General features: G+C 39.1%; 2 protein-coding genes and 1 long non-coding RNA gene across 3 annotated transcripts; 1 reads left to right on the forward strand and 2 right to left on the reverse strand.

The window, feature by feature from the left end:
- Nucleotides 1-1147: 1147 nt before the first annotated feature.
- On the reverse strand, nucleotides 1148-12544 carry LOC112430245 (uncharacterized). The gene is made up of 3 exons (XM_024798469.2): nucleotides 12222-12544; nucleotides 3072-3203; nucleotides 1148-2768 (listed from the first exon to the last, which is right to left on the reverse strand). Exons 1-3 carry the CDS (start codon nucleotides 12542-12544, stop codon nucleotides 1148-1150), a joined length of 2076 nt encoding a protein of 691 aa, XP_024654237.2.
- Nucleotides 12545-13201: 657 nt separating this feature from the next.
- Nucleotides 13202-14224, reverse strand: LOC112430246 (uncharacterized). The gene is made up of 3 exons (XR_013095452.1): nucleotides 14141-14224; nucleotides 13767-13980; nucleotides 13202-13565 (listed from the first exon to the last, which is right to left on the reverse strand). It is a non-coding gene; the product is annotated as an uncharacterized LOC112430246 (long non-coding RNA).
- A 6228-nt stretch (nucleotides 14225-20452) lies between these two features.
- On the forward strand, nucleotides 20453-23006 carry LOC112430247 (C-type lectin domain family 4 member E). Its single transcript, XM_024798470.2, has 7 exons — nucleotides 20453-20616; nucleotides 21521-21601; nucleotides 21823-21936; nucleotides 22108-22176; nucleotides 22372-22523; nucleotides 22634-22758; nucleotides 22850-23006. The coding sequence occupies exons 1-7, from the start codon at nucleotides 20553-20555 to the stop codon at nucleotides 23004-23006; spliced, it is 762 nt and encodes a 253-aa protein (XP_024654238.2). The 5' UTR covers nucleotides 20453-20552.
- The last annotated feature ends 205 nt before the right edge of the window (nucleotides 23007-23211 follow it).

Below are 23211 nucleotides of genomic sequence, written 5' to 3' on the forward strand. Positions count from 1 at the left end.
CACAAAACCTTTATTCATCTTAATTTAAGCATGCATCTTCCAGAAGGGGAGACGTGTAAGGCTGGTGTCCCTCTGCAGATCTTCCACTCCTTTGTTTGTTACAGTCAGCTTTATAGAAGTGACCCCATCATAAAACCCCCATGGTGTGCTGCAAACTCTGTGTTTGTGTGTGTATGCACGAGCAGGTGAGTGCCTGTGCGTGCCTATGTGAGTGCACGTGAGTGACTGTGCATGTAGGTGTGTGAGTGTAACAGTCAAAGCACTGTGTGTGTGTGTCTCTGTGTGCGTGACTTCCTGTCGGTCATAAAAGTAATCTCCTCACCCAAGCCACACCAAATTCCTTTAGACAACATACAAAACACAGTTAACATATTACAAACACTGAGACCCCCACTCTGCATCCACTGGGCCATTGGCCTCTTGTTGTCTTACATTTACAGATAAGCATGTGGAGAGTCTCCTGCAAACCTACAGTTTATAACAATTATGAGATTTTATTAAAGGTACAAGCATCAGCAACCCCCAACTGTAGCTTCCTGTCTCTTTTTATGACAGCAGACCCCCAGTGTCAATAAATTCATTTCCCTCTAAACAATTACACACTAACAGGCCTACAGCTAAGCCAAACTGAAACACAGACAAATCCTTCCTTATTCCTGTGATCTAAACAAATTTAACACATCATATTATAATAACTATTTTCTTGTACTCACATATCTTACAATATGAAGCGCCTTGGGGCAACTGATTGGTGGTCTATAAATAAAACTGAATTGATTTGATTTATTTTGTTGTTTTATTATTAAATTATTTTTTTCACAGCAAAATCATAACAAAGAAACTTATAAAATACATACCTTATTTAATTCCCATTATTATTACATAGAATAACAAACCCAACAGGGAACAAAAAAAACTACACAAAAAAAATTACAACCCCCCCCCCCTCTCAAAAAAAACAAAAACACGGCTCATCGGAAGAAAATGAGCACCTCAGAGTAGAACACAGTAGGAAGAACCTTTCACAAAACTTTTTCCGGGGTCAAACAGGGCAACCCGTTTGGGGGTTGGACTCCGCCTCTCCTGTCTCTGTCTGGACAAAGGCTCAGTCATCCATTTCTACCCCTAACCCCACTTTTTCACTTCTCTAGTTTTTTCCCTGCATATACCTTGACCCTGGTCTGGTTCCTTCATCCACTCTCTTTCTCATTTCCTCCAGTTTCTGGACCTTCTCTGTGTTTTGTTCCTCCTTCATCTTCTCAATCAGGAAGTCCAAGTGGACAAAAGTGGATGCTGAACCAGCTTTCAGAGCCATCTCCTCCAGTGTGACAAGTTGTTGGTAGCACTCACCAAGTAACTGTGACTTCTTTGCTGCCAGTTGGCTTATTTCCCCTTGAAGGTGTTCCAGAAGGCTCATCTGCTCTTGGACAAAAGTGGATGCTGAAACAGCTTTCAGAGCGATCTCCTCCAGTTTTTCATACTTCTTTTTCATGTCTTCTGATGTCTGCCAGACTTTCCTTGTTTTCAGCACATATCTCCAATTTCCCTTCACATGATCTGATACAGGACACTTCCCGGTGCAAGAAGTGCAGTAGCCTCCGCTCATGATATCACACTGTGAAGGATACCAGGCCATTTCACAATTCAAGTGACAGTTCTCCTGACAGTTTGTACAGGAGACAGTACCATTATAAAACACCCCACCCCACCACCCAGTTTTTACATATTCTTTCTCTTTGTAAAACTCCAGAACTTCGACAGAGAAATTTTCATTGTTTTGCATCTCTTTTTTATGTTTCTCTAACACTTCTTTTATCTGTCTGGCTTTGGTTTGCTTGAGTTCAACTTCATTTATTTTCTCTCTCAAGGTTTGTATGCAGGCTTTCAGTCTTTTGCGTTCACGTAACACTTTAGTTGTTACCAACAACTTTTCAGGTGCAGTTTTTTCTAGAAAAGCTGTGAGCTCATCCATTCCTCTCTCTGTTATTCTCCATGCTGTCTCCAAACAAGATTCATTTTTTTCTGTTCTCTCTTTGCTCTGTTGGTTATTAAACAGGAAGTGAACAGGCTCATTATTTCCATTTCTTGGACATTCAATTTTTGCAATTTCGAGAGCTTTGAGAGCATTTTCAGGTGTTACTCCATCTGAGTGTGTGATGAGAGCAACAATGCTTTTCTCCAGATCTTTTCCAAACAAAGACACCACTGAATCAAGGATGTACATCTGTCGGTCACTCAGTCGATTCTCACTTGCCTTCATCACCAGACCCACTGCATGAATTTTGTTAACTCCATCCTCTGATTGAAACAAGTCTAATAGTCTTTCACTGATGCCATCATCCATTTCAGTACCTCTGGTGTCTCCATATCCAGGAGTATCAATGATGGTCAGAGAGTAGGTCAGAGAGTAGGGCAGAGTTTTATCTTCAAAACCAAAGATCTCATACACGATCACATCTGATGTCTGACTTTCTGTCTGACTTCTCTTCTCCTCATCTATAATCTGAAACCAGACTCCATCCTCAAACTGAACCCCCATGGTGAAGTTGACTAGAGCGTTGATCAAAGTAGATTTTCCTGCTCCCGTTTCACCCACAAGTAAGATGGTTTTATTTGGCTTGTTTGGTTTTTTTTCCCCAACAGTCATTCTTGTCAGACTCCCAAACTTCTCTTTCTTTGTTCTCAGTTGGTAGACAGCAGGAGGTCCTTTAGATTTCAGATCACTGTTGGAGATGATATCTGAGTACTTGGAAGGAGTTCCATAAAACCTAAAAAGAAAAAGTTAATATTTGCACTGTAATTATTTAGAATTATGTTCCCACAATTGCTTGTTTTTGAGCAATCGATTTTGTTTTAGAAGTTACAAGAATTGTGTTTAATTCTGTGGTGACAGTTTTTAAAAAAAATAAGAATACAGCAATAGCTTTCTTACTTTTTAAAAAAAATTGTGAAAACTTGTGTTACCCACCATGATATGAACCAGCCTAAAAAAGACTCTCCATTGGCAGTACCATCATCTGCATTGGTGACAGGGACCCACGAAATGAAGCGACCCGTGAGCCACATCAAACCCAACAAAGTCACTGGACCGGATAGAGTTTGTGGACGAGTTCTTAGACGCTGCATAGGGCTTCGGTAGGCAGTGTTCAGCAGCCTGGTAATCATTCTTCTGGAATGGCCAGTTGATCCCAGCTGTCTCCAGTCTGCAAAAAATAAGAAAGTTATTGTCACGGCTCGTGGGGCAAACAGTGAGGAATTTAACGAAGGACCCAAAATGCAGGCTGCTTTCAGATGCAAGGGAGTTTTATTGGGGAGGTGAAATAAACAGACACGCAGTGGGCATGAAACAGAACCTGAGGATCCCTAAACTGGAGACAACTAAATACAACAGACTTGAAAGGGAGCTGCAGGGAGACTTGGGGAACCCACACAGGAGGACGCAGGGAAATGCAGACAAACCAGCAATGAGCAGATGATACACACTGGTCGTGTCCAAATTCATGGGCTGCATCCTCCTGAGGCCGCATTTGTAGACCGATTACGTCACAGCGACGCGCCGAAGGCTGTCCAAATTCGTAGACTCCTCCGAACGCAGCCGACAAATGCGTCCTCCTTTTCCCCGAATTTGAAGGATGGGTCGGGTGTGTCCTTCGTGGCCTACCATATCCCAGAATTCATAGCACGGCCCAGCCAAACTCCAGTTTCCAACAATGGCGGCCGCTATTAAGTTTTAAAATTACTCATGCAGCCCATGAATTTGGACACGACCACTATAAATACGCAGGCAGTCACAAGAGGGAACGAGGAACAGGTGGCAACACAGCTGGGACTGATTGGGGAAGACGAGACAAGGAAGTGAAACAGAATACACTCACATGAGACACGCACCTTCACAATAAAACCGGAAATGTATGGAGACATGGTACAGACAGTAAACAGAGGGAACACAAAAACCAAACTAAAAAAAACAACTCTGTTACCGACACTGGACCGTGACAGTTATCACCTTCACTGCCCTATTTATTAGCAGTAAAGTACCTTAACTTTACCTCCAAATAATAATATTAATAATAATCCAAATAATTCTGTTTAAGTAAAACAAGAGAAGGCAAAACTCGGTTTGTGTATGCTTTTGAAGGGAGCACACTTCTTCATAATATAACTTTTTTCTGTAATTGTTGAATAAATCAAAGGTACAAATTAATTAAACATTTATTTGGAATTACTTATAATTGCACCCTAAATTGAACAGAAACACATGGCAGATGATGTAAAGCTATGATGTGTTGCCAACTGTATTATAAAATGTTATCACATCTTATATTTGACCAGTACTATGTTTAACTTTGTTTTACCCTTAATTAGGTATCGCCAGGCTTGCACCAAATAAATTCTCATTGTGTAGTGGAAACAGATTTCTTGTATCTTCTTAAGTGTCAGCAAACTTTGGTCTGTGGAACTGAAATGTAAGAAAAGCATTTAACCATAAGTAACAGATATGATAAGTGACAAATATGACAAACTTGCATTTTAAAAATAGTAACATAAACACACACTTGCAGTTTGTGATTGTAAGGGTATTCACTGATGTACAGTTATTCAAAATTGCAATACTGTGCAAAAATCTAGAGCCACCTCTCAATCATTTCTATCTTTTTAATTCCCTATATTCCAGACTTTGTCATCATTTTTCAAAGGTGGCCTCAAGTAATGAGGTGGCCTCACAATTTCTGCAGTTATTTTCAAGCAGAACATGGCTGGTTTTTCACTTGCTTTTAACTTTAACCATTTTGACTTTGTTAGCTTCTTTTAAATGTCTGCGTTCAGACTGCAGTGGTGTGACAAAGAACCAAAGTAAGGACTTACTTTAAACATTTAATAAATGATAATAACTTTTTTATATAAAGGGTAAAATCTAATTTCAGTTTTTAAAGTAAATAAAACGTAATTAGTGAAATATTTAATTTGGTGATTTATTTAGACTTGTTCTTATCCCTTTGCTACTAGAGTAGTCCGAGCGCTTTACACAATACACCTCATTCAACCATTGATACGAGCACTTTTTCCTATGCTTCAGTGAATTCTGTCTAACATTTACACCCTGGTGAAATGCAGGCCGAGCCAGCAGCAAAAGAAGCAGCAAACTATGCTTCACATTTGATCAATTTCGTCATGAATTCCCTCTGACTTTTGCTGTTTTGCTTCCACCACGATAAAAATCACACTTCATGCAAAGCTCTCTCTCTCTCTGTGTACTTCAAGAACAGTTTCCTGTCTCAAATCTGTTTTCTGCATTATTCATTGGCTTATTGCCCACCAGTCTACCGTTGTTTACAGCGCTGTCGGCCGCTGTCTTTTTCTTTTCTTTTTCTTTTTTTCATTTAAATGACCTCGGACAAGAAAGCCTAATTTCTGCTGTTCAATACTGAAGAAATTTAAACTTTTTAAAATTATGCAAAAGTACAGAATATTGCAGAGTATTTTTAAGGTTATCTGCTATAAAAAGCCAGACCAGAAAAATCTCCTTCGTGTTTTTCTGTGTTTTATTCTCAGTTACTTTGACACAAAGGCATCTGCTGTGATGTTCACAATTCTGATGAAGTCTCACATGTATCAGTACTGATAAATGATCAGAATTATAATATTTCTGACTGTCTGAGGCTAAATTGAATCCAATCAGGACTTTGAGAACCGGAATCGAATGGATTATAGAAATCAGTGATGATACCCAGCCCTAGTGAGCAGCCTAGGCCTGAGAGAAGTGGATGTAGCTGTGGGTAACAAGAAAAGATGAAAAGAACTACTGATAACTTTTTTGTTAAGTTAAGGCCTGATCCCTCTGAAATTCATAGGTAGTGCTCTGACATGGTGCCACCAATCTTTGAATGCTAAAAAAGCACAGTGTATCCAGAAAACATTATATTCTGCAATAAATGCACTGCCCAAGTGTCCCCTCTCCCCACTGCCTTTCAGCAGCATGCAACAGCAAACAGATCGTCAGAAGCCAAGATGATGATTAAGTTTAACATTTTCTACAATATTGACAAAGCACTTTAAGAACAAGATTGTTAGTTAATAATTTAGAAATTAATATTGTCTGTATGGACTGCAATCCCCCCCCCCAAAAAAAGTACACATGTAAAACTGCGGTGTTAAGTGATGCGGTTGAAAAATTTGAGTGCGCCTAACTTTTGTGCCGGTGCGCCTAACTTTACCTAAGTCTAGCTTGCGTGTTCCCGTCATTTGATGTTATCTTACCTCCCGTGATTCTTTCAGGAACTTCTCTGATTCTGAAAAGGTGGAAAAAACAAGGAGCATTGAAAGTTAAAATCTCTTATACTACATCAGAGGAGGGACTAATGCTCTACAGTCACATGATTTCATTGAAACTAACCACAAGAACTCCTCCCTCCTGTCAGTATGTAAATTTTCCAGTTTTTCTTGTTCCACTTCTCCAACTGATTAAATGAACTCCACACAAATAAAGACTCCCACTAAGTTACACTCTATTAGTGTAACTCTGCTGGTTGTCTTCATTTTTTAATTGTTATTCATTCGTTTTTTGTTTTTTTTTGCTTGTCCGCTTCAGCTGTTTAATAATGTAGGAGTGTCACAAAGAACCAAAGTAAGGACTTACTTTAAACATTTAATAAATTATAATTTTTTTTATAAAAAGGGTAAAATCTAATTTCAGTTTTTAAAGTTAATAAAACGTAATTAGTGAAATATTTAATTTGGTGATTTATTTAGACTTGTTCTTAAATAACCCTTTGCTACTAGAGTAGTCCAAGCGCTTTACACAATACACCTCATTCAACCATTGATACGAGCACTTTTTCCTATGCTTCAGTGAATTCTGTCTAACATTTACACACTGGTGAAATGCAGGGTGGAGAATAACTTGGGCCAGCCAGGGAATGAACCACTAACCACCTAATTAGTAAATAACCTGCTATCCCCTGAGTTATAGCCATCCCCAGTAAGTAGCAATCAACTTCATCAAGTCATTCATTTATAGCTAAGTCTAGCTTGCGTGTTCCAGTCATTTGATGTTATCTTACCTCCCGTGATTATTTCAGGAATTTCTCTGATTCTGAAAAGGTGGAAAAAACAAGGAGCATTGAAAGTTAAGATCTCTTATACTACATCAGAGGAGGGACTAATGCTCTACAGTCAAATGATTTCATTGAAACTCTAACCACAAGAACTCCTCCCTCCTGTCAGTATGTAAATTTTCCAGTTTTTCTTGTTCCACTCCTCCAACTGAACAAATGAACTCCACACAAATAAAGACTCCCACTAAGATACAGTCTAAAAGTGTAACACTCTATTAGTGTAACTCTAATCGTTGTCGTTATGTTTTAATGATTTTTTTTAAATTTGCCTGTTCTGTCCAGCTGTGCAGTAATCAGTGAAAACTGTGCCACTGAAAATGCCATTTACGTGTGGACGAAAAAGCTGCGTTTTCAAAAACGGTGTGGACGTAGCTTAAAAGAGTTAGTAGTTTAGTCAAAGGAGCTTGCAAAGAAAAGCATCTGGACTTCTTTAAGTTGCTTGAAGACGTTTCACCTCTCATCCGAGAAGCTTCTTCAGTTCTAAGGTCAAATGGTGGAGAGTCCCAGATTTAAACCTAGTGGGAGTATCCCCCCACAGAGGGACAAAAGGACCCCTGATGATCCTCTAATCGCCTGAGCCAAGGTGTGAAACTGGGTGTGGGTCCCAATCAGCCAGGGTTTCGGATGAGCTTGTTGTGAAACCTGGCCCCACCTTATCATGCGAATTCCTGAGGTCAGACGGCCCAGGATGTGAGTGGGCGTTAAGTCGTCTGGGGAGGGAACTCAAAACTGGATTATAGATGGCAGAGAGTTGGTGTCGTAAACCACCGCCTGTTCAAAGATGGTCGCTCACAGTGGACATAGATAGCTTCTTTCACTCCTCTTTCAAACCATCTGTCCTCTCTGTCCAAAATGTGAACATTGGCATCCTCGAAAGAGTGTCCTTTATCCTTAAGATGCAGATGGACTGCTGAGTCTTGTCCTGTGGAGGTGGCTCTTCTATGTTGTGCCATGCGCTTGTGAAGTGGCTGTTTGGTCTCTCCAATGTAGAGGTCTGAGCATTCCTCGCTGCACTGTACAGCATACACCACATTGTTAAGTCTGTGTTTTGGGGTTTAGTAGTTTGTTTTCTTACTACCTGTCATTTATTGCAGACTACTTGTATTTGCTTAATTGTTTACTAAATGTGTGAGATGTGAAATAAATCACAATGGAGCAAAATATGGGTGTGTGTGGTTGGAGGATGTGTTAGTGCGTGTGTGTGTGTGTGGGGGGGGGGGGGGGGGGGGGGGGGGCGCAAACATTTTTCCTGTAAAAACAAAGGGGGGCCTAGCAAAAAAGTTTGGGAACCACTGCTCTAAACCATCAACGTGTCTTTTAGACCCCATTCCTACAAACCTGCTCAAAGAAGTCCTGCCATTAATTAATGCTTCAACCTTAAATATGATCAACTTATCTCTAATAATCTGCTATGTAACACAGGCCTTCAAGATGGCTCTAGTTAAACCGTTACATAAAAAGCCATCCCCAGACCCAGCTGTCTTAGCTAATTATAGGCAGATCTCAAACCTTAGAACCATAGAACCAAGTCCGCCAGAGCTTATATTATATTTTTATATGCTGTAGTGCCATTTTTGGGTGTATTTCAAGTTGATATACATCAATACAACCATTATAGCCAAAGTTTTAATAATTACATAAATTGCAATAAATACAATAAACTACAAAAAAATTTAAAATTGTTTTTTTTTTCTTTTTAACATATATTTCTAGTTAGAAAATTTTAAGAGGCTTATCCCTCAGAACTGTTAGATTTATGTTAGTATTTTTGCTGAGGTACAGCTGAGTGTTACTTTCGATTTTATTGCTAGCAATATTTTTTTTTTTTTTTTTTGGGTGAGCAACTTCTCACTTAACGAGCAACTTCTCGCAAAACAACAGGCAACTTCCTGTGTCTCTCTGCTTTTAATTTACTTTATTCGGGGACTAAGGAAGATTCATCAGTGTATCCCATTTATCTGGGCCACTAAGGAAAACTTCGTCAGCATATCCCGTTTCTTTATGGGTCACTGAGAACGGTATAATACAGTCCCATATAAATATAAAAGACACGTATTTACCTTCGTCAGCGAATCCCACTTCTGACACCAAATTGAAAGAAATCTCCGTCCCGGGTCATCCGTGGATCGGGTTTCCTCCGAGGCGTGGGCACCTATCAGCAGAGTTTTGTTTAAGATTCAAAATTGTTCTCAAGTAACACTCAGGTATGCCGTTCAGCGGGTTAGTTACGACGTCGGGAGTAGCTTGAGAGAACAAAGCGACACAGAGACTGTTCAGGTTGCTTTCCCAAACCAACTCAAAGGTTTATTCATCATACAACAATATATAGAGGAAAAAGGTTCGTGTGTCAGCAGATTCTCAGTTCAAACCGGTACAGACCAAATAAGGAAACGTCTTCCTGCCTTGTGAGCAAAGAAGTATCCTTTGTGTAGTTTATCAGTTCAGCTACAATTTATGATCATCCCAGCAAAATACACTCCTAGACATAGAATACAGAGTTCTTTCATTAGTGAATTCTGAAACGAACCACCTGGCCTTTAACAAGCCCTTTCCTAAGAGATAAGGAAGGGAGGATGGGAGTAAGGAAGTGATCTCTGTGGTATTTTCGACCTTGAGGTACCAGCCTGTGATTCTTACACATTAATTCATTAGTCACAAAGAAAGAGAAAAACAACTAGTAAATGGGCCTTATTGAGTAACAGTTTTCCTGTATAATATCACTACAAAACAATATCCTGTAAATGCTAACCGTAGTGCTAAAATTCACAACAGTTCCACTCTTTTATTATATTTAAAATAATAACTAAAAAAAAATCACAAATGCAATAACATAATATAAAGACAAATCATAAATGTGACTGGTCTCTTCTTGAATAATCGAGTAATTCCCAATCTAATGCTCAATACATACATCAGGATCATCATTCATGACATCTGGCACATAATCTGGGTCAATTTGTGCCAATTGCAAATACATTGAAGTAGCTGTACTACTAGCTATACGGGTTATCATTGAGCGTACACAGGGTATCACACAACAGACAATAATCATCAAAAACAAAATGATACATGCTACAATGGTTACAAAAGCTACAATTAGTTCCTTCCATTTTCCAAACGTATCCTGCAGCCACTTGTCTAGCCACTGACCGTGACCTGCATTGGCTCTTAGTTCTATCTGCAATGCTTCAAGTCTATTCATAGCTTGTGTGAATGAACCGTTAGGGGCGGTATTATTGGGAATGAAAGTACAGCAAACATCTCCAAACATCGCGCAAACACCTCCTTTCTCAGCTAACAGCATGTCTAAGGCCATCCTATTTTGCATGGTCATTAAAGAGGTAGCAGACATCTGTTCTCCTAGGGCCTTAAGGGCCGTATTGGTCAGATTGGTATGTCTTTGCTGATGGTAATAAACATAATTGATCCAGGCTACATTTTTGTTTATCTGTATCCACGGTAGTATTGAGGCAAACCCTGCGGATATTTCTCCTTGTGCCTGTAATTCCTTTGGTATCCCGCGTGGAACTCCTATAGCATCTATGTAAACGTTATGTGAGTAAGTGGAGCGTTTTGTACGTCTGCTGGATACAGGCAGGTCCGAGGTTTGTTGTATTAGTAGTTCTTGAGCTAAAGTTACTAGACCACAGGTACCAGTCCAATTAACAGGTAAAGCTAATCTAAGGGTATTATTGCACATCCAATAAGCATGTGGGATTGGTCTGGTCAGGCGCGAAGCTGTATAGCCTTTTAATATGCCTCCCCAGTACGAGTCGTTCAGTGTGTTGGGGGCATACAAGATTTTTACTGAATACTTACTAACATATGCCTGTATATAAGAAAACATATCTCTATCTTCTGTCCTGTCAATACTCGCTGATAGCCATGTTTCGGTACAGCGTGCTCCTGGAAAGTCAGAAAAAAATGTATAGTTTTGTGCGTCATAAGTTATGTTCTTAAGCTTTGGTCGGTGTATGCATGTCATCGAGATATTTGGGTGATGGCGCATCTGTTTTCGGGGCGAAAGAGGTTCAGTCCAGTCTTCGGGGCGCTTCATGCAAGGGTAGGAAGTGTTGTCAATCATGCTGACATCTGTACCAGAGACTTGTCCTGCGTATATGAGTAAACAATCTAAAGGACTTAGTTCTGCTCGCGCTTCCATCATGATTGCTGTTAAGGGCCCCTTTTTATCATTATTGAATAGCATCTTTGTCAGGGGAAAACCTGAGATTGGGTATCCCACTATAACCTGTTCTGGATTACCCTTTGAACAGACATAACAATTACTGTTTCCTAGATCACGAGCAGCTGTTCTAGCATTTTCATACCAGGAGTTAACTCCTGCTCTAGAGGGCGCATAAAATGGTTTATTAGTGGCGTCTATGTTGCCATTTACTGATTTTAGGGAACGTGTTTATAACAATTATGAGTTTTTATTGAAGGTACAAGCATCAGCAACCCCCAACTGTAGCTTCCTGTCTCTTTTTATGACAGCAGACCCCCAGTGTCAATAAATTCATTTCCCTCTAAACAATTACACACTCTCAGGCCTACAGCTAAGCCAAACTGAAACACAGACAAATCCTTCCTTATTCCTGTGATCTAAACAAATTTAACACATCATATTATAATAACTATTTTCTTGTACTCACATATCTTACAATATGAAGCGCCTTGGGGCAACTGATTAGTGGTCTATAAATAAAACTGAATTGATTTGATTTATTTTGTTGTTTTATTATTAAATTATTTTTTCACAGCAAAATCATAACAAAGAAACTTATAAAATACATACCTTATTTAATTCCCATTATTATTACATAGAATAACAAACCCAACAGGGAACAAAAAAAACTACACAAAAAAAATTACAACCCCCCCCCCCCCCAAAAAAAAAAACCAAAAACACGGCTCATCGGCAGAAAATGAGCAGAATAGAACACAGTAGGAAGAACCTTTCACAAAACTTTTTCCGGGGTCAAACAGGGCAACCCGTTTGGGGGTTGGACTCCGCCTCTCCTGTCTCTGTCTGGACAAAGGCTCAGTCATCCATTCCTACCCCTAACCCCACTTTTTCACTTCTCTAGTTTTTTTCCCTGCATATACCTTGACCCTACTCTGGTTCCTTCATCCACTCTCTTTCTCATTTCCTCCAGTTTCTGGACCTTCTCTGTGTTTTGTTCCTCCTTCATCTTCTCAATCAGGAAGTCCAAGTGGACAAAAGTGGATGCTGAATCAGCTTTCAGAGCCATCTCCTCCAGTGTGACAAGTTGTTGGTAGCACTCACCAAGTAACTGTGACTTCTTTGCTGCCAGTTGGCTTATTTCCCCTTGAAGGTGTTCCAGAAGGCTCATCTGCTCTTGGACAAAAGTGGATGCTGAAACAGCTTTCAGAGCGATCTCCTCCAGTTTTTCATACTTCTTTTTCATGTCTTCTGATGTCTGCCAGACTTTCCTTTTATTTTTATTGTTTTGCATCTCTTCTTTATGTTTCTCTAACTTTTCTTTTATCTGTCTGGCTTCGGTTTGCTTGACTTCAACTTCATTTATTTTCTCTTTCAAGTTTTGTATGCAGGCTTTCAGTCTTTTGCGTTCACGTAACACTTTAGTTGTTACCAACAACTTTTCAGGTGCAGTTTTTTCTAGAAAAGCTGTGAGCTCATCCATTCCTCTCTCTGTTATTCTCCATGCTGTCTCCAAACAAGATTCATTTTTTTCTGTTCTCTCTTTGCTCTGTTGGTTATTAAACAGGAAGTGAACAGGCTCATTATTTCCATTTCTTGGACATTCAATTTTTGCAATTTCGAGAGCTTTGAGAGCATTTTCAGGTGTTACTCCATCTGAGTGTGTGATGAGAGCAACAATGCTTTTCTCCAGATCTTTTCCAAACAAAGACACCACTGAATCAAGGATGTACCTCTGTCGGTCACTCAGTCGAATCTCACTTGCCTTCATCACCAGACCCACTGCATGAATTTTGTTAACTCCATCATCTGATTGAAACAAGTCTAATAGTCTTTAACTGATGCTTTCATCCCTTTTAGTACTTGTGGTGTCTCCAAATCCAGGAGTATCAATGATGGTCAGAGAGTAGGGCAGAGATTTATCTTCAAAACCAAAGATCTCATACACGATCACATCTGATGTCTGACTTTCTGTCTGACTTCTCTTCTCCTCATCTATAATCTGAAACCAGACTCCATCCTCAAACTGTACCCCCATGGTGAAGTTGACTAGAGCGTTGATCAAAGTAGATTTTCCTGCTCCCGTTTCACCCACAAGTAAGATGGTTTTATTTGGCTTGTTTTGGTTTTTTTCCCCAACAGTCATTCTTGTCAGACTCCCAAACTTCTCTTTCTTTGTTCTCAGTTGGTAGACAGCAGGAGGTCCTTTAGATTTCAGATCACTGTTGGAGATGATATCTGAGTACTTGGAAGGAGTAATAAAAAACCTAAAAAGAAAAAGTTAATATTTGCACTGTAATTATTTAGAATTATGTTCCCACAATTGCTTGTTTTTGAGCAATCGATTTTGTTTTAGAAGTTACAAGAATTGTGTTTAATTCTGTGGTGACAGTTTTTAAAAAAAAAATAAGAATACAGCAATAGTTTTCTTACTTTTTAAAAAAAATGTGAAAACTTGTGTTACCCACCATGATATGAACCAGCCTAAAGAAGACTCTCCATTGGCGACAGGGACCCACGAAATGAAGCGACCCCTGAGCCACATCAAACCCAACAAAGTCACTGGACCGGATAGAGTTTGTGGACGAGTTCTTAGACGCTGCATAGGGCTTCGGTAGGCAGCGTTCAGCAGCCTGGTAATCATTCTTCTGGAATGGCCAGTTGATCCCAGCTGTCTCCAGTCTGCAAAAAATAAGAAAGTTATTGTCACGGCTCGTGGGGCAAACAGTGAGGAATTTAACGAAGGACCCAAAATGCAGGCTGCTTTCAGATGCAAGGGAGTTTTATTGGGGAGGTGAAATAAACAGACACGCAGTGGGCATGAAACAGAACCTGAGGATACCTAAACTGGAGACAACTAAATACAATAGATTTGAAAGGGAGCTGCAGGGAGACTCGGGGAACCCACACAGGAAAATGCACAGACAAACCAGCGATGAGCAGATGATACACACTATAAATACGCAGGCAGTCACAAGAGGGAACGAGGAACAGGTGGCAACACAGCTGGGACTGATTGGGAAAGACGAGACAAGGAAGTGAAACAGAATACACTCACATGAGACACGGACCTTCACAATAAAACCGGAAATGTATGGAGACATGGTACAGACAGTAAACAGAGGGAACACAAAAACCAAACTAAAAAAACAAACTCTGTTACCGACACTGGACCGTGACAGTTATCACCTTCACTGCCCTATTTATTAGCAGTTAAAGTACCTTAACTTTACCTCCAAATAATAATATTAATAATAATCCAAATAATTCTGTTTAAGTAAAACAAGAGAAGGCAAAACTCGGTTTGTGTATGCTTTTGAAGGGAGCACACTTTTTCATAATATAACTTTTTTTCTGTAATTTAGAATAAATCAAAGGTACAAATTAATTAAATATTTATTTGGAATTACTTATAATTGCACCCTAAATTGAACAGAAACACATGACAGATGATGTAAAGCTATGATGTGTTGCCAACTGTATTATAAAATGTTATCACATCTTATATTTGACCAGTACTATGTTTAACTTTGTTTTACCCTTAATTAGGTATCGCCAGGCTTGCACCAAATAAATTCTCATTGTGTAGTGGAAACAGATGTCTTGTATCTTCTTAAGTATCAGCAAACTTTGGTCTGTGGAACTGAAATGTAAGAAAAGCATTTAACCATAAGTAACAGATATGATAAGTGACAAATATGACAAACTTGCATTTTAAAAATAGTAACATAAACACACACTTGCAGTTTGTGATTGTAAGGGTATTCACTGATGTACAGTTATTCAAAATTGCAACACTGTGCAAAAATCTAGAGCCACCTCTCAATCATTTCTATCTTTTTAATTCCGTATATTCCAGACTTTGTCATCATTTTTCAAAGGTGGCCTCAAGTAATGAGGTGGCCTCACATTTTCTGCAGTTATTTTCAAGCAGAACATGGCTGGTTTTTCACTTGCTTTTAACTTTAACCATTTTGACTTTGTTAGCTTCTTTTAAATGTCTGCATTCAGACTGCAGTGGTGTGACAAAGAACCAAAGTAAGGACTTACTTTAAACATTTAATAAATGATAATAACTTTTTTATATAAAGGGTAAAATCTAATTTCAGTTTTTAAGACATTCCTGCAGTTTAACTATTTGGTGTGTGTTATCTGGCTTCATGGACAGATAGAGCTTGGTGTCATCAGCATAGCAGTGAAGATTTATGCTATATCTTCTAATGATGCTGCCTAGGGGAAGCATGTATAATATAAACAGAATTGGTCCTAGCACTGAATCCTGTGGAACACCATAATTGACCTTAAAGACATAAATGTCATGTTCCTGGATCTGTTGACCCAGTGTTTTGAGTTTAGTTTATTTGGATGTTATGTGTTCTTTAGGGTAGCTAAGTTCATTTAGACTTTAACTGATCAAGCACACACATCCATACATATGCAATAATACTAAGTGCAATAATCCTTTCTGTCATCGTTGTATTTTTACTCAGTTGTATATAGTATTTGTATTTGTATTCTATTTTTATCTTATTGTATATTTATTTTATTTTATTCTACTGTATATAGTATTTTATTTTATTCTATTCTGTACAGTTGTGTACTGTATTTATTCTTATTGTATTCTAATTTTTGCCTCATAACTTTTGCACTGTCCACTCCTGCTGTGACAAAACAAATTTCCCACGTGTGGGACTAATAAAGGTTATCTTATCTTATCTTATCTTATCTTATTTGTTTATTAGTGTCTCTGTGTTTTCTACCCCTGTATTTAAGTTTCCCTTTCCCGGTTTCATGTCTTATGTTGTCAAGTTTATATTGTCTAGTCTGCATCTCATTTCCTCTTTTATTTTGAAGGTCTGTGTCCTATGTCAGTGTAGTCAGCTTTGCTTCCTTTGTCTCGTTATGTCAGATTAGTGTCAGCTGTTTCCCCATGTGTTTCCACTTCCCCCTAATCACCCTTGTGTGTATTTGGTCTGTGTGTTTCTGTTCATTCTTTGTCAGGTTGTCTGTTGTTCACATCATGTTCTCTACGCCTTGTTTCGGAGGTTCATGTCCAGGGCCCTATTTCAGGAAGCCGGTTTAGTGCAAACTCTGAGTAAGTATACCCTGAGTTAACGGAAACTCTGGGTTTTCGGTTTCACAAAGCGAGTTTAGATTAATCCTGAGTGAGTTACTATGACGACACACTCCGTGAAGCTAACCTGCCCCCTAGCAGGTTTACTTCAACTAACCCTGACTTTCTCCGCCTCTTTGTCGGAAACCTGACTGTAGGAAGTGTCAGACATGGCGTGCTCCTTCCTTGAAGAGCCAGTAGATGTTGAAGCCCAAATTCTCCACAGAGCTCTCCGCCGGGAGAGAGTGATTAGAGCGCGTTCGGACATTTTATCATTTCCTGATGATTTTCTGTGTGAACGTTACCGTTTTTCAGCACAATCTATAATTTATTTGAATAACATCCTCAGGCTTAATATTGCTCATGTGACACATCGTGGACATTCTCTCAGTTCTGTACATATTATTTGTATTGCACTTCGGTTTTTTGCAAACGGGAGCTTTCTGTATAATACTGGTGACGCTGAGCACGTTTCCAAGGCTACCGTCTGTCGGGCAGTCAGGAATGTTACAGTTGCACTGAAACGTCTCCTGTACTCGTTTGTGGTGTTCCCCGGTCATAGACCCACAAGATTTATCAAAGAGGGATGCCACAAAATTGCAGGTAGCAGGATGAACGAAACTTAATTCATGATGTGGTGATATTTGAACTAGGCCTACTACTTAAATTTTACATTTATTTTCACGGTTCCCAGGCGTGATTGGCTGTATAGATGGCACTCACATTCCAATCATTGCTCCTTCAGTAAATGAAGGAGACTATGTGAACAGGAAGTCTTTCCACAGCATTAATGTACAGGTACATAGTTCCCTGTAGCATTTCAAACTAACAAATAATTCCATTATAGTAATGGATGCTAATTTGTGTTCTCTGCACTGTGAAGATCATATGTGATGCTGCCAACATTATCACAAATATGGAAGCCAACTGCTCAGCCTCTGTGAGTGGTGGTGGTGGACGACCTCCACCTGTTTTTCGGGCCTCCGCTTTTTTTTCTGTTGGCTATAACGGGTCACATTTGAGCATACAGAGTAAGCAAATATGTACTTGTAATGTGCTCAGATAATTTCAATAAGTGCTTACAGAGGGGAAATTAATGTAGCCTCTAACTGCAATTGATTTACATCGGACAAACAGACCAAGCACTATGGCTCGTAATACAATTACACCTTACCTGTTTGGACTATATTTTTATATTTCATTTTTACTTGCTGCCAGGAACGTTGGGGGCCTGTTGGGTTGCACCTGCGCTCAAATCACATCACAAAATAAAATGTATGAAATAAAAAAAAATAAATAAATAAAATAAAATAACGTGTTGAATGGGTGGAAATCCCTAGATCAATGTTTAAATTAACACTCACGCATTGACTCTGTCGGCTATGTTTTGCCATGCATGCTCCCTTTCTTTTGCAGCTGAGGCTGTGTTTTTTCCGCGAAATTTGCATGTTATCGGCATATGCTGCCATCAGAATTTCGGCCTCAAGCGCTGTAAAATACATTGACCGCGCCTTCTTTCCCTCCGTCTCCATGGTGACTCGCTTAATCTGTGCTCCACTAATCAGGGCTTTATGTATCCTCGTGCGCGCGTTTAACTTGGGGTTAAAGCAACTCCGCGTTGACTGAACTACTTGTTATCAGCCTTTCTGAAACCGAATATTCCGAGTTGGACAGTTCGGGGTTACTCAACCCTGAGTATCGTTTTTCACTCTGAGTTTTCTAAACTGGCTTCCTGAAATAGGGCCCAGAGGATTCTTTAACGAATATATCTTTTAAAACTCTGAGTCAATTACATTTAAATGGGTAATATTACATTCACAATACTTTCATTTTAATTTTCACTTAATGTCATTCACAATATATTTTAAAGATGTCTAAAATATTTGCAATGTAAAATATATAAAATTATTCCATGGAAAGTACAATACCTTATAGTGTATACAAGTATGATTAGGTCATTGAATCAGTGTCTGTTGTGAGTCTCAAGTTGCCTGCAATGGTATTTAAGGTCCAGCAGGTGTCAGTATGGAGTAAAACAGCAACACTGTGTCGACACTGTATCGATACAGTTTGGGGAATGTGCTGAAACGCTTCACGAGGCCTCATCTACCCATCACTAGTAATGATCCTGACTAAATGTTCTCTGACCACTGCATATCCTATTGGGTTGTCTGGGATGCGTGATGCCGAACTATCCACAAACACCACCGGAGTAGAGCTTGCCAGTGGTGTGTCCTGTAGGTCAGGTCTGGAGGAGCAGATTTCAGAAAGCAGCTATAAAATCTTGTGGTTCACCATCTGCTTCTGTGTGGAGAAGTGAAACTGGGTTTAGCATATCACATCTTTTACTGTGAAATGTAATCTTTCTAGTAATACAATGAGATAACATATGTTACGTCCCCATGAAGGAGGTCTAGGGGTGTGTGTGGGGACTGGTAACAAATGGGTCCAGAACAGAATGAAAGGAAACCAGACTGAAGTTTTTAGCAAATATTATAGTTTTTATTATAGATAATCTTAACTGAAAGAGCCAGCAATGCCGTTTTACCAATAACTCTAGAAAAAGAAAAAGGTCGCAACAACAAAGAACAAAACTCCACACCATGAGGCACTTCCGGGGGCCCACAGGCCCACCCTGTCACTAGCAGCAAGCTCCACTGCTACTGAGGCCCACAAGCCCGCAATACTCACATGAAGCAGCTACTCTCCCCACTGCTCCTACAACTCCACACCACAGGCAGGACAATCTCATAACAGGACCTCTTTCGACACCTAGAACACAATGTGGAGACACCAGAGAAAACCACCCTCCCACATCCAGTTCATCCCCAGCTTATACAACCTCAGAGAGGTGATTTCTGACTGGGCCCAGGTGGTAAACGAGGCCAATGAACAGCATCTGTGTCCTGGGGAGAGAGGAGAGTGAGAAAGAGACAGAAGGGTGGAGCAAGCAAAGAGGAGGAGGCGGAGAGAGAACACCACACCCACACAAAGGCAGTTTCAGGAGGCCCTGATATGGCTGTGACACATAACATAGGAGCAGCTAATAAATGCTTCCCTTTCAGCTGTTTCTGCTGCATGCAGGTAGAGGACGGCCTGCTGGTCCTTGTCACTCCCCGTGCTGCTGTATCGAAACAGAGCTTAAGTATCCACCTTTTTCATCCACTGTCTGGGTGAAACGTTTATTAGGATATGATAATCCTAAAGTTAGTGCAGTCTGTAGTGCAAATTTTAAGTCATGGAAAGCTTTCTCTGCATAATGAGTCTGCTGTAATCTATACAAATAGTTGTAATTCTGCCAAACCTCTTAAATTAACACAGAAACATCTGCACTTCAATCACATATAGATTGGTGGATTTATTATCTGTCATCATATCATCATTTTTCAAATACTCATGGACCTAAATGAACAGCTATGATTAAAAGCAGGCATGGTGATGTAGTAGTTAGCACAGTGACATTTCTTTTCTTGATATCTGTTTTCCTGTGTGCCAAAGCACCTACTGTAAGATATATTAAATCATTTTAAACTTCTTTTTTTATTAGTAGATTAGACCTGCAGATTGACCAAAATTTTGGACAAACATCATCTAATACCGGCCCCTGGTGACTTATAGTGTCACCAGGTATGGCATTTATACAAGATTAGTGGGAGAGAGACCCTGGCAACCCTTTACCTCTGTAACAAAGTGCACACACACACACACACACACACACACACACACACACACACACACACACACAGAGAGAAAGAAAGAAGGGTGAGTCTTCGTATTTTATTTAGCTTATTATCATTCCTCAGTTTGATCAAAAATCAAGTTACGACTCCTTAATAAAACTCACAGTGCATCTAATCAAGAACTTCCTCTGAAAACATTAAAAAGAATACAAACATCATCTCTTCAACGTCATCTTTGTTATGGAAAATTTGTAATTTATTTTATTCACATAAAAAAGGAAGTAGAGCATTTTTTTTTTAATAACCACGAGTTTAAAAAACAGTCTGATATTGTGGAACAGTTCTTCGTAAAGCCCTCCCCATTTGTCGATTTGACAGGAAGGTTTTTTTTTTAGTTTTCCATTTTGTCTGTGCCTGTGAAACGTCTCTTTCAGACTCACCGATGGTCACACAGCAGTAAAATGCCTGAAGCTGAAATAGTTTATTCTGATGTCAAATTTAAAAGAGGGACGATGGAAACCAAAGGTGAGTTGATTTATTTGTGTACTTATGAGTTATATTTAATATGCATACAGCTTAATATTATTGGCTTTTTGTTAGTTGGAATATTAATGGGTTACACTTTATAATGTGGCTTAATCACCCTGTACATCAATGCAATTTCAATGTATTTTTTAAATTACAATTTTATATATATATCATATTTATGTCCAAATACTTAAATGTAGGTACACTAGAACAAGGGGGTAACAAGTTAGGTTATTACAGGAAACAAAGAAAGGATTACTTACAGTGTAATCCTAAGTACAAAGTAAGTAACTTAAGTAGTGTATAATTGGTACCCATGGTATGTTTTTGTTGAAAAATACAATATTTCCCCATCTTACATTGAAAATATGTTGTACTGTACAGGGGTGGAGCCCACATTGCTCCTGCCTTTTTATATCTTTATATTTTTGTATCTTTATTTAATGTTCATTATGTCGATGTGGATGATGGATGCTCAGTTATTTAGTTGTGCTTTTATTATATCAATATAAATGTGAGAACGACTGTTCTTTGTAACGTACAAGAAAAAAATAAATGCCATCAAAATGTGTAGGCCTATGTGGTCTTTTAATGATGGAGCCAAGTCTAACTTTTTTCCTTTCACATTCACTGTTCAAACATAACATTAACAATAAAATGTTTTAAATCACTGTTGTATGCCTGCCTGTACTATAAAGTGGGCTAAAATGAAAAGAACATGCACATCAGCTCGAGTATAAAAGGACATGTCCTCAAATGAGCACTGTATACATGATGTATGTGGAAATGTTATTTTGTCTGCAAAAATTGTTACACTGTATTGTAAATGCACTAACACCATACTTCACAAGTTAACAGAAATTCACGTGATACTGAGTAGCAATCACATTTTACGTTGTAGGCCCAGAGCCTGTTTCCTCTTTGGCTGATTTGACTTACTCAGATGTCAGGATCTCACAGACAACTTCAGAAGAGCTGCCTGGTAGGTAAAGAGCATGAACAGTTTTTCTCTCCTGGTTACATTTTTCTCCCTGTGCTCAATTTTTTCTGCCTAAGTCAGCCCAGGATTTTATTTACAAGCTTCAGTTTAATTCGGGTTTATTTACATAGCACCAAAACAGTAGCCTCAAGGAACGTTAATCTATAAGGAAGGGATGTCGATCTCACATCTTTGTGATATATGTGTTCCATTTGAATGTTTAGACGGCTCTCAACAAAATGTGAAGAGCACAAGGTCAAAGGTCACCCCAGAGAGACTGGCCCTGCTGGTTCTCAGCGCTCTTCTGGCTGCTGCTGTTGTTGCCCTCTGTGTTACCAGTGAGTGTGCACAATTTTCTGATTAAAAAAAGATTTTTCCCAGTAATGTTTGCAGCATAACTAAAACTAATTTAAGAACAATTCATTGATGATTTGACTTCAGTTAGAGTTTTGTTATCTTCAGCAAAAAAGCCATAAAGACTTTAATCTACGTTTCCTTTATGGTACAAGAAAGAGACTCTGAAGCAAAACCATGCAGCACGGTGCAGCCTGTATGTCCACAACCTCCTGAAGTTACAGGTACATAAGTTGTGGATTTATTCTTTTAAACATTTGTATCCTCTGATGATGATTAAAGAAACACTGATGGACTCACAGAAACAGTAACTTAGTTTGTACCTGCAGGACAGAAGGAGCTTCCTGCTGCCTTCAAATCACACAAATATGAACAGTTTCTTCCACCTGACTGAAAGTTTTTCTTTAATATCTTCAAAGGTGATCCATGTTCTAAATGTGAAGAAGGCTGGGAGCATCATGGAGGAAAGTGTTATTACTTCTCTACCAATAAATCATCCTGGACGAAGAGCAGAGATGACTGTAGAGCTAAAGGAGGAGACCTGGTTAAGATAGACAGCAGAGAGGAGCAGGTATAAAAAACTGCTGCAAGTTTTGGTTCTCACATATTTAACCACATCTTTACATTTCTTTAGCAAAGAGAAGTGTCACAAAATATTTTTGATCAACTTTTCCTGTTTAGGAATTCCTGAGGAAAAAAGTGAGACGCATAATGACGGATCATGAAGACAAGTTCTGGATCGGACTGACAGACTCAGCAGAGCAGGGCAGATGGTTGTGGGTGGACGGATCACCACTGAACGAAAGGTTTGATTGATGTGGGGGAAAAAAATCCCATTTTCAAAATCAAAGTTAGCAGCGTTTACTGAGACAATTCTTTTTGATCTTCATCTCCTAGTTTATCTTATTGGAACTACAAGGAGCCGGACAACTGGAGAGAGGACGACTGTGTAATGATGGGTGAAAAAAGTCATGGTTACCAGAAGAGTTGGTCTGATACATCCTGCAAAGTGTCTCGCAGAAGTATTTGTGAGAAACCAGCAGCGAAAGGATAGAATAAAACTGTATGTGTTATATTTTTATGAGATGTGTTTATTGAGGTAATGTTTTGCTGCAGCAGTGTTTACATCTGTGAAATAATAAAAGATTGTTCCTTATTTTTCCTTGTTATTTCTTTTAAGAATTAAAAAAAATTTAAAATTAAAATTTTTGAATTTATTCACCGCAAAATGACAAAATGTATATGTTATGATCCAGACG

This window comes from Maylandia zebra, linkage group LG22 (genome assembly GCF_041146795.1).
Source record: "Maylandia zebra isolate NMK-2024a linkage group LG22, Mzebra_GT3a, whole genome shotgun sequence".
In the NCBI taxonomy this organism is placed as follows: domain Eukaryota; kingdom Metazoa; phylum Chordata; class Actinopteri; order Cichliformes; family Cichlidae; genus Maylandia; species Maylandia zebra.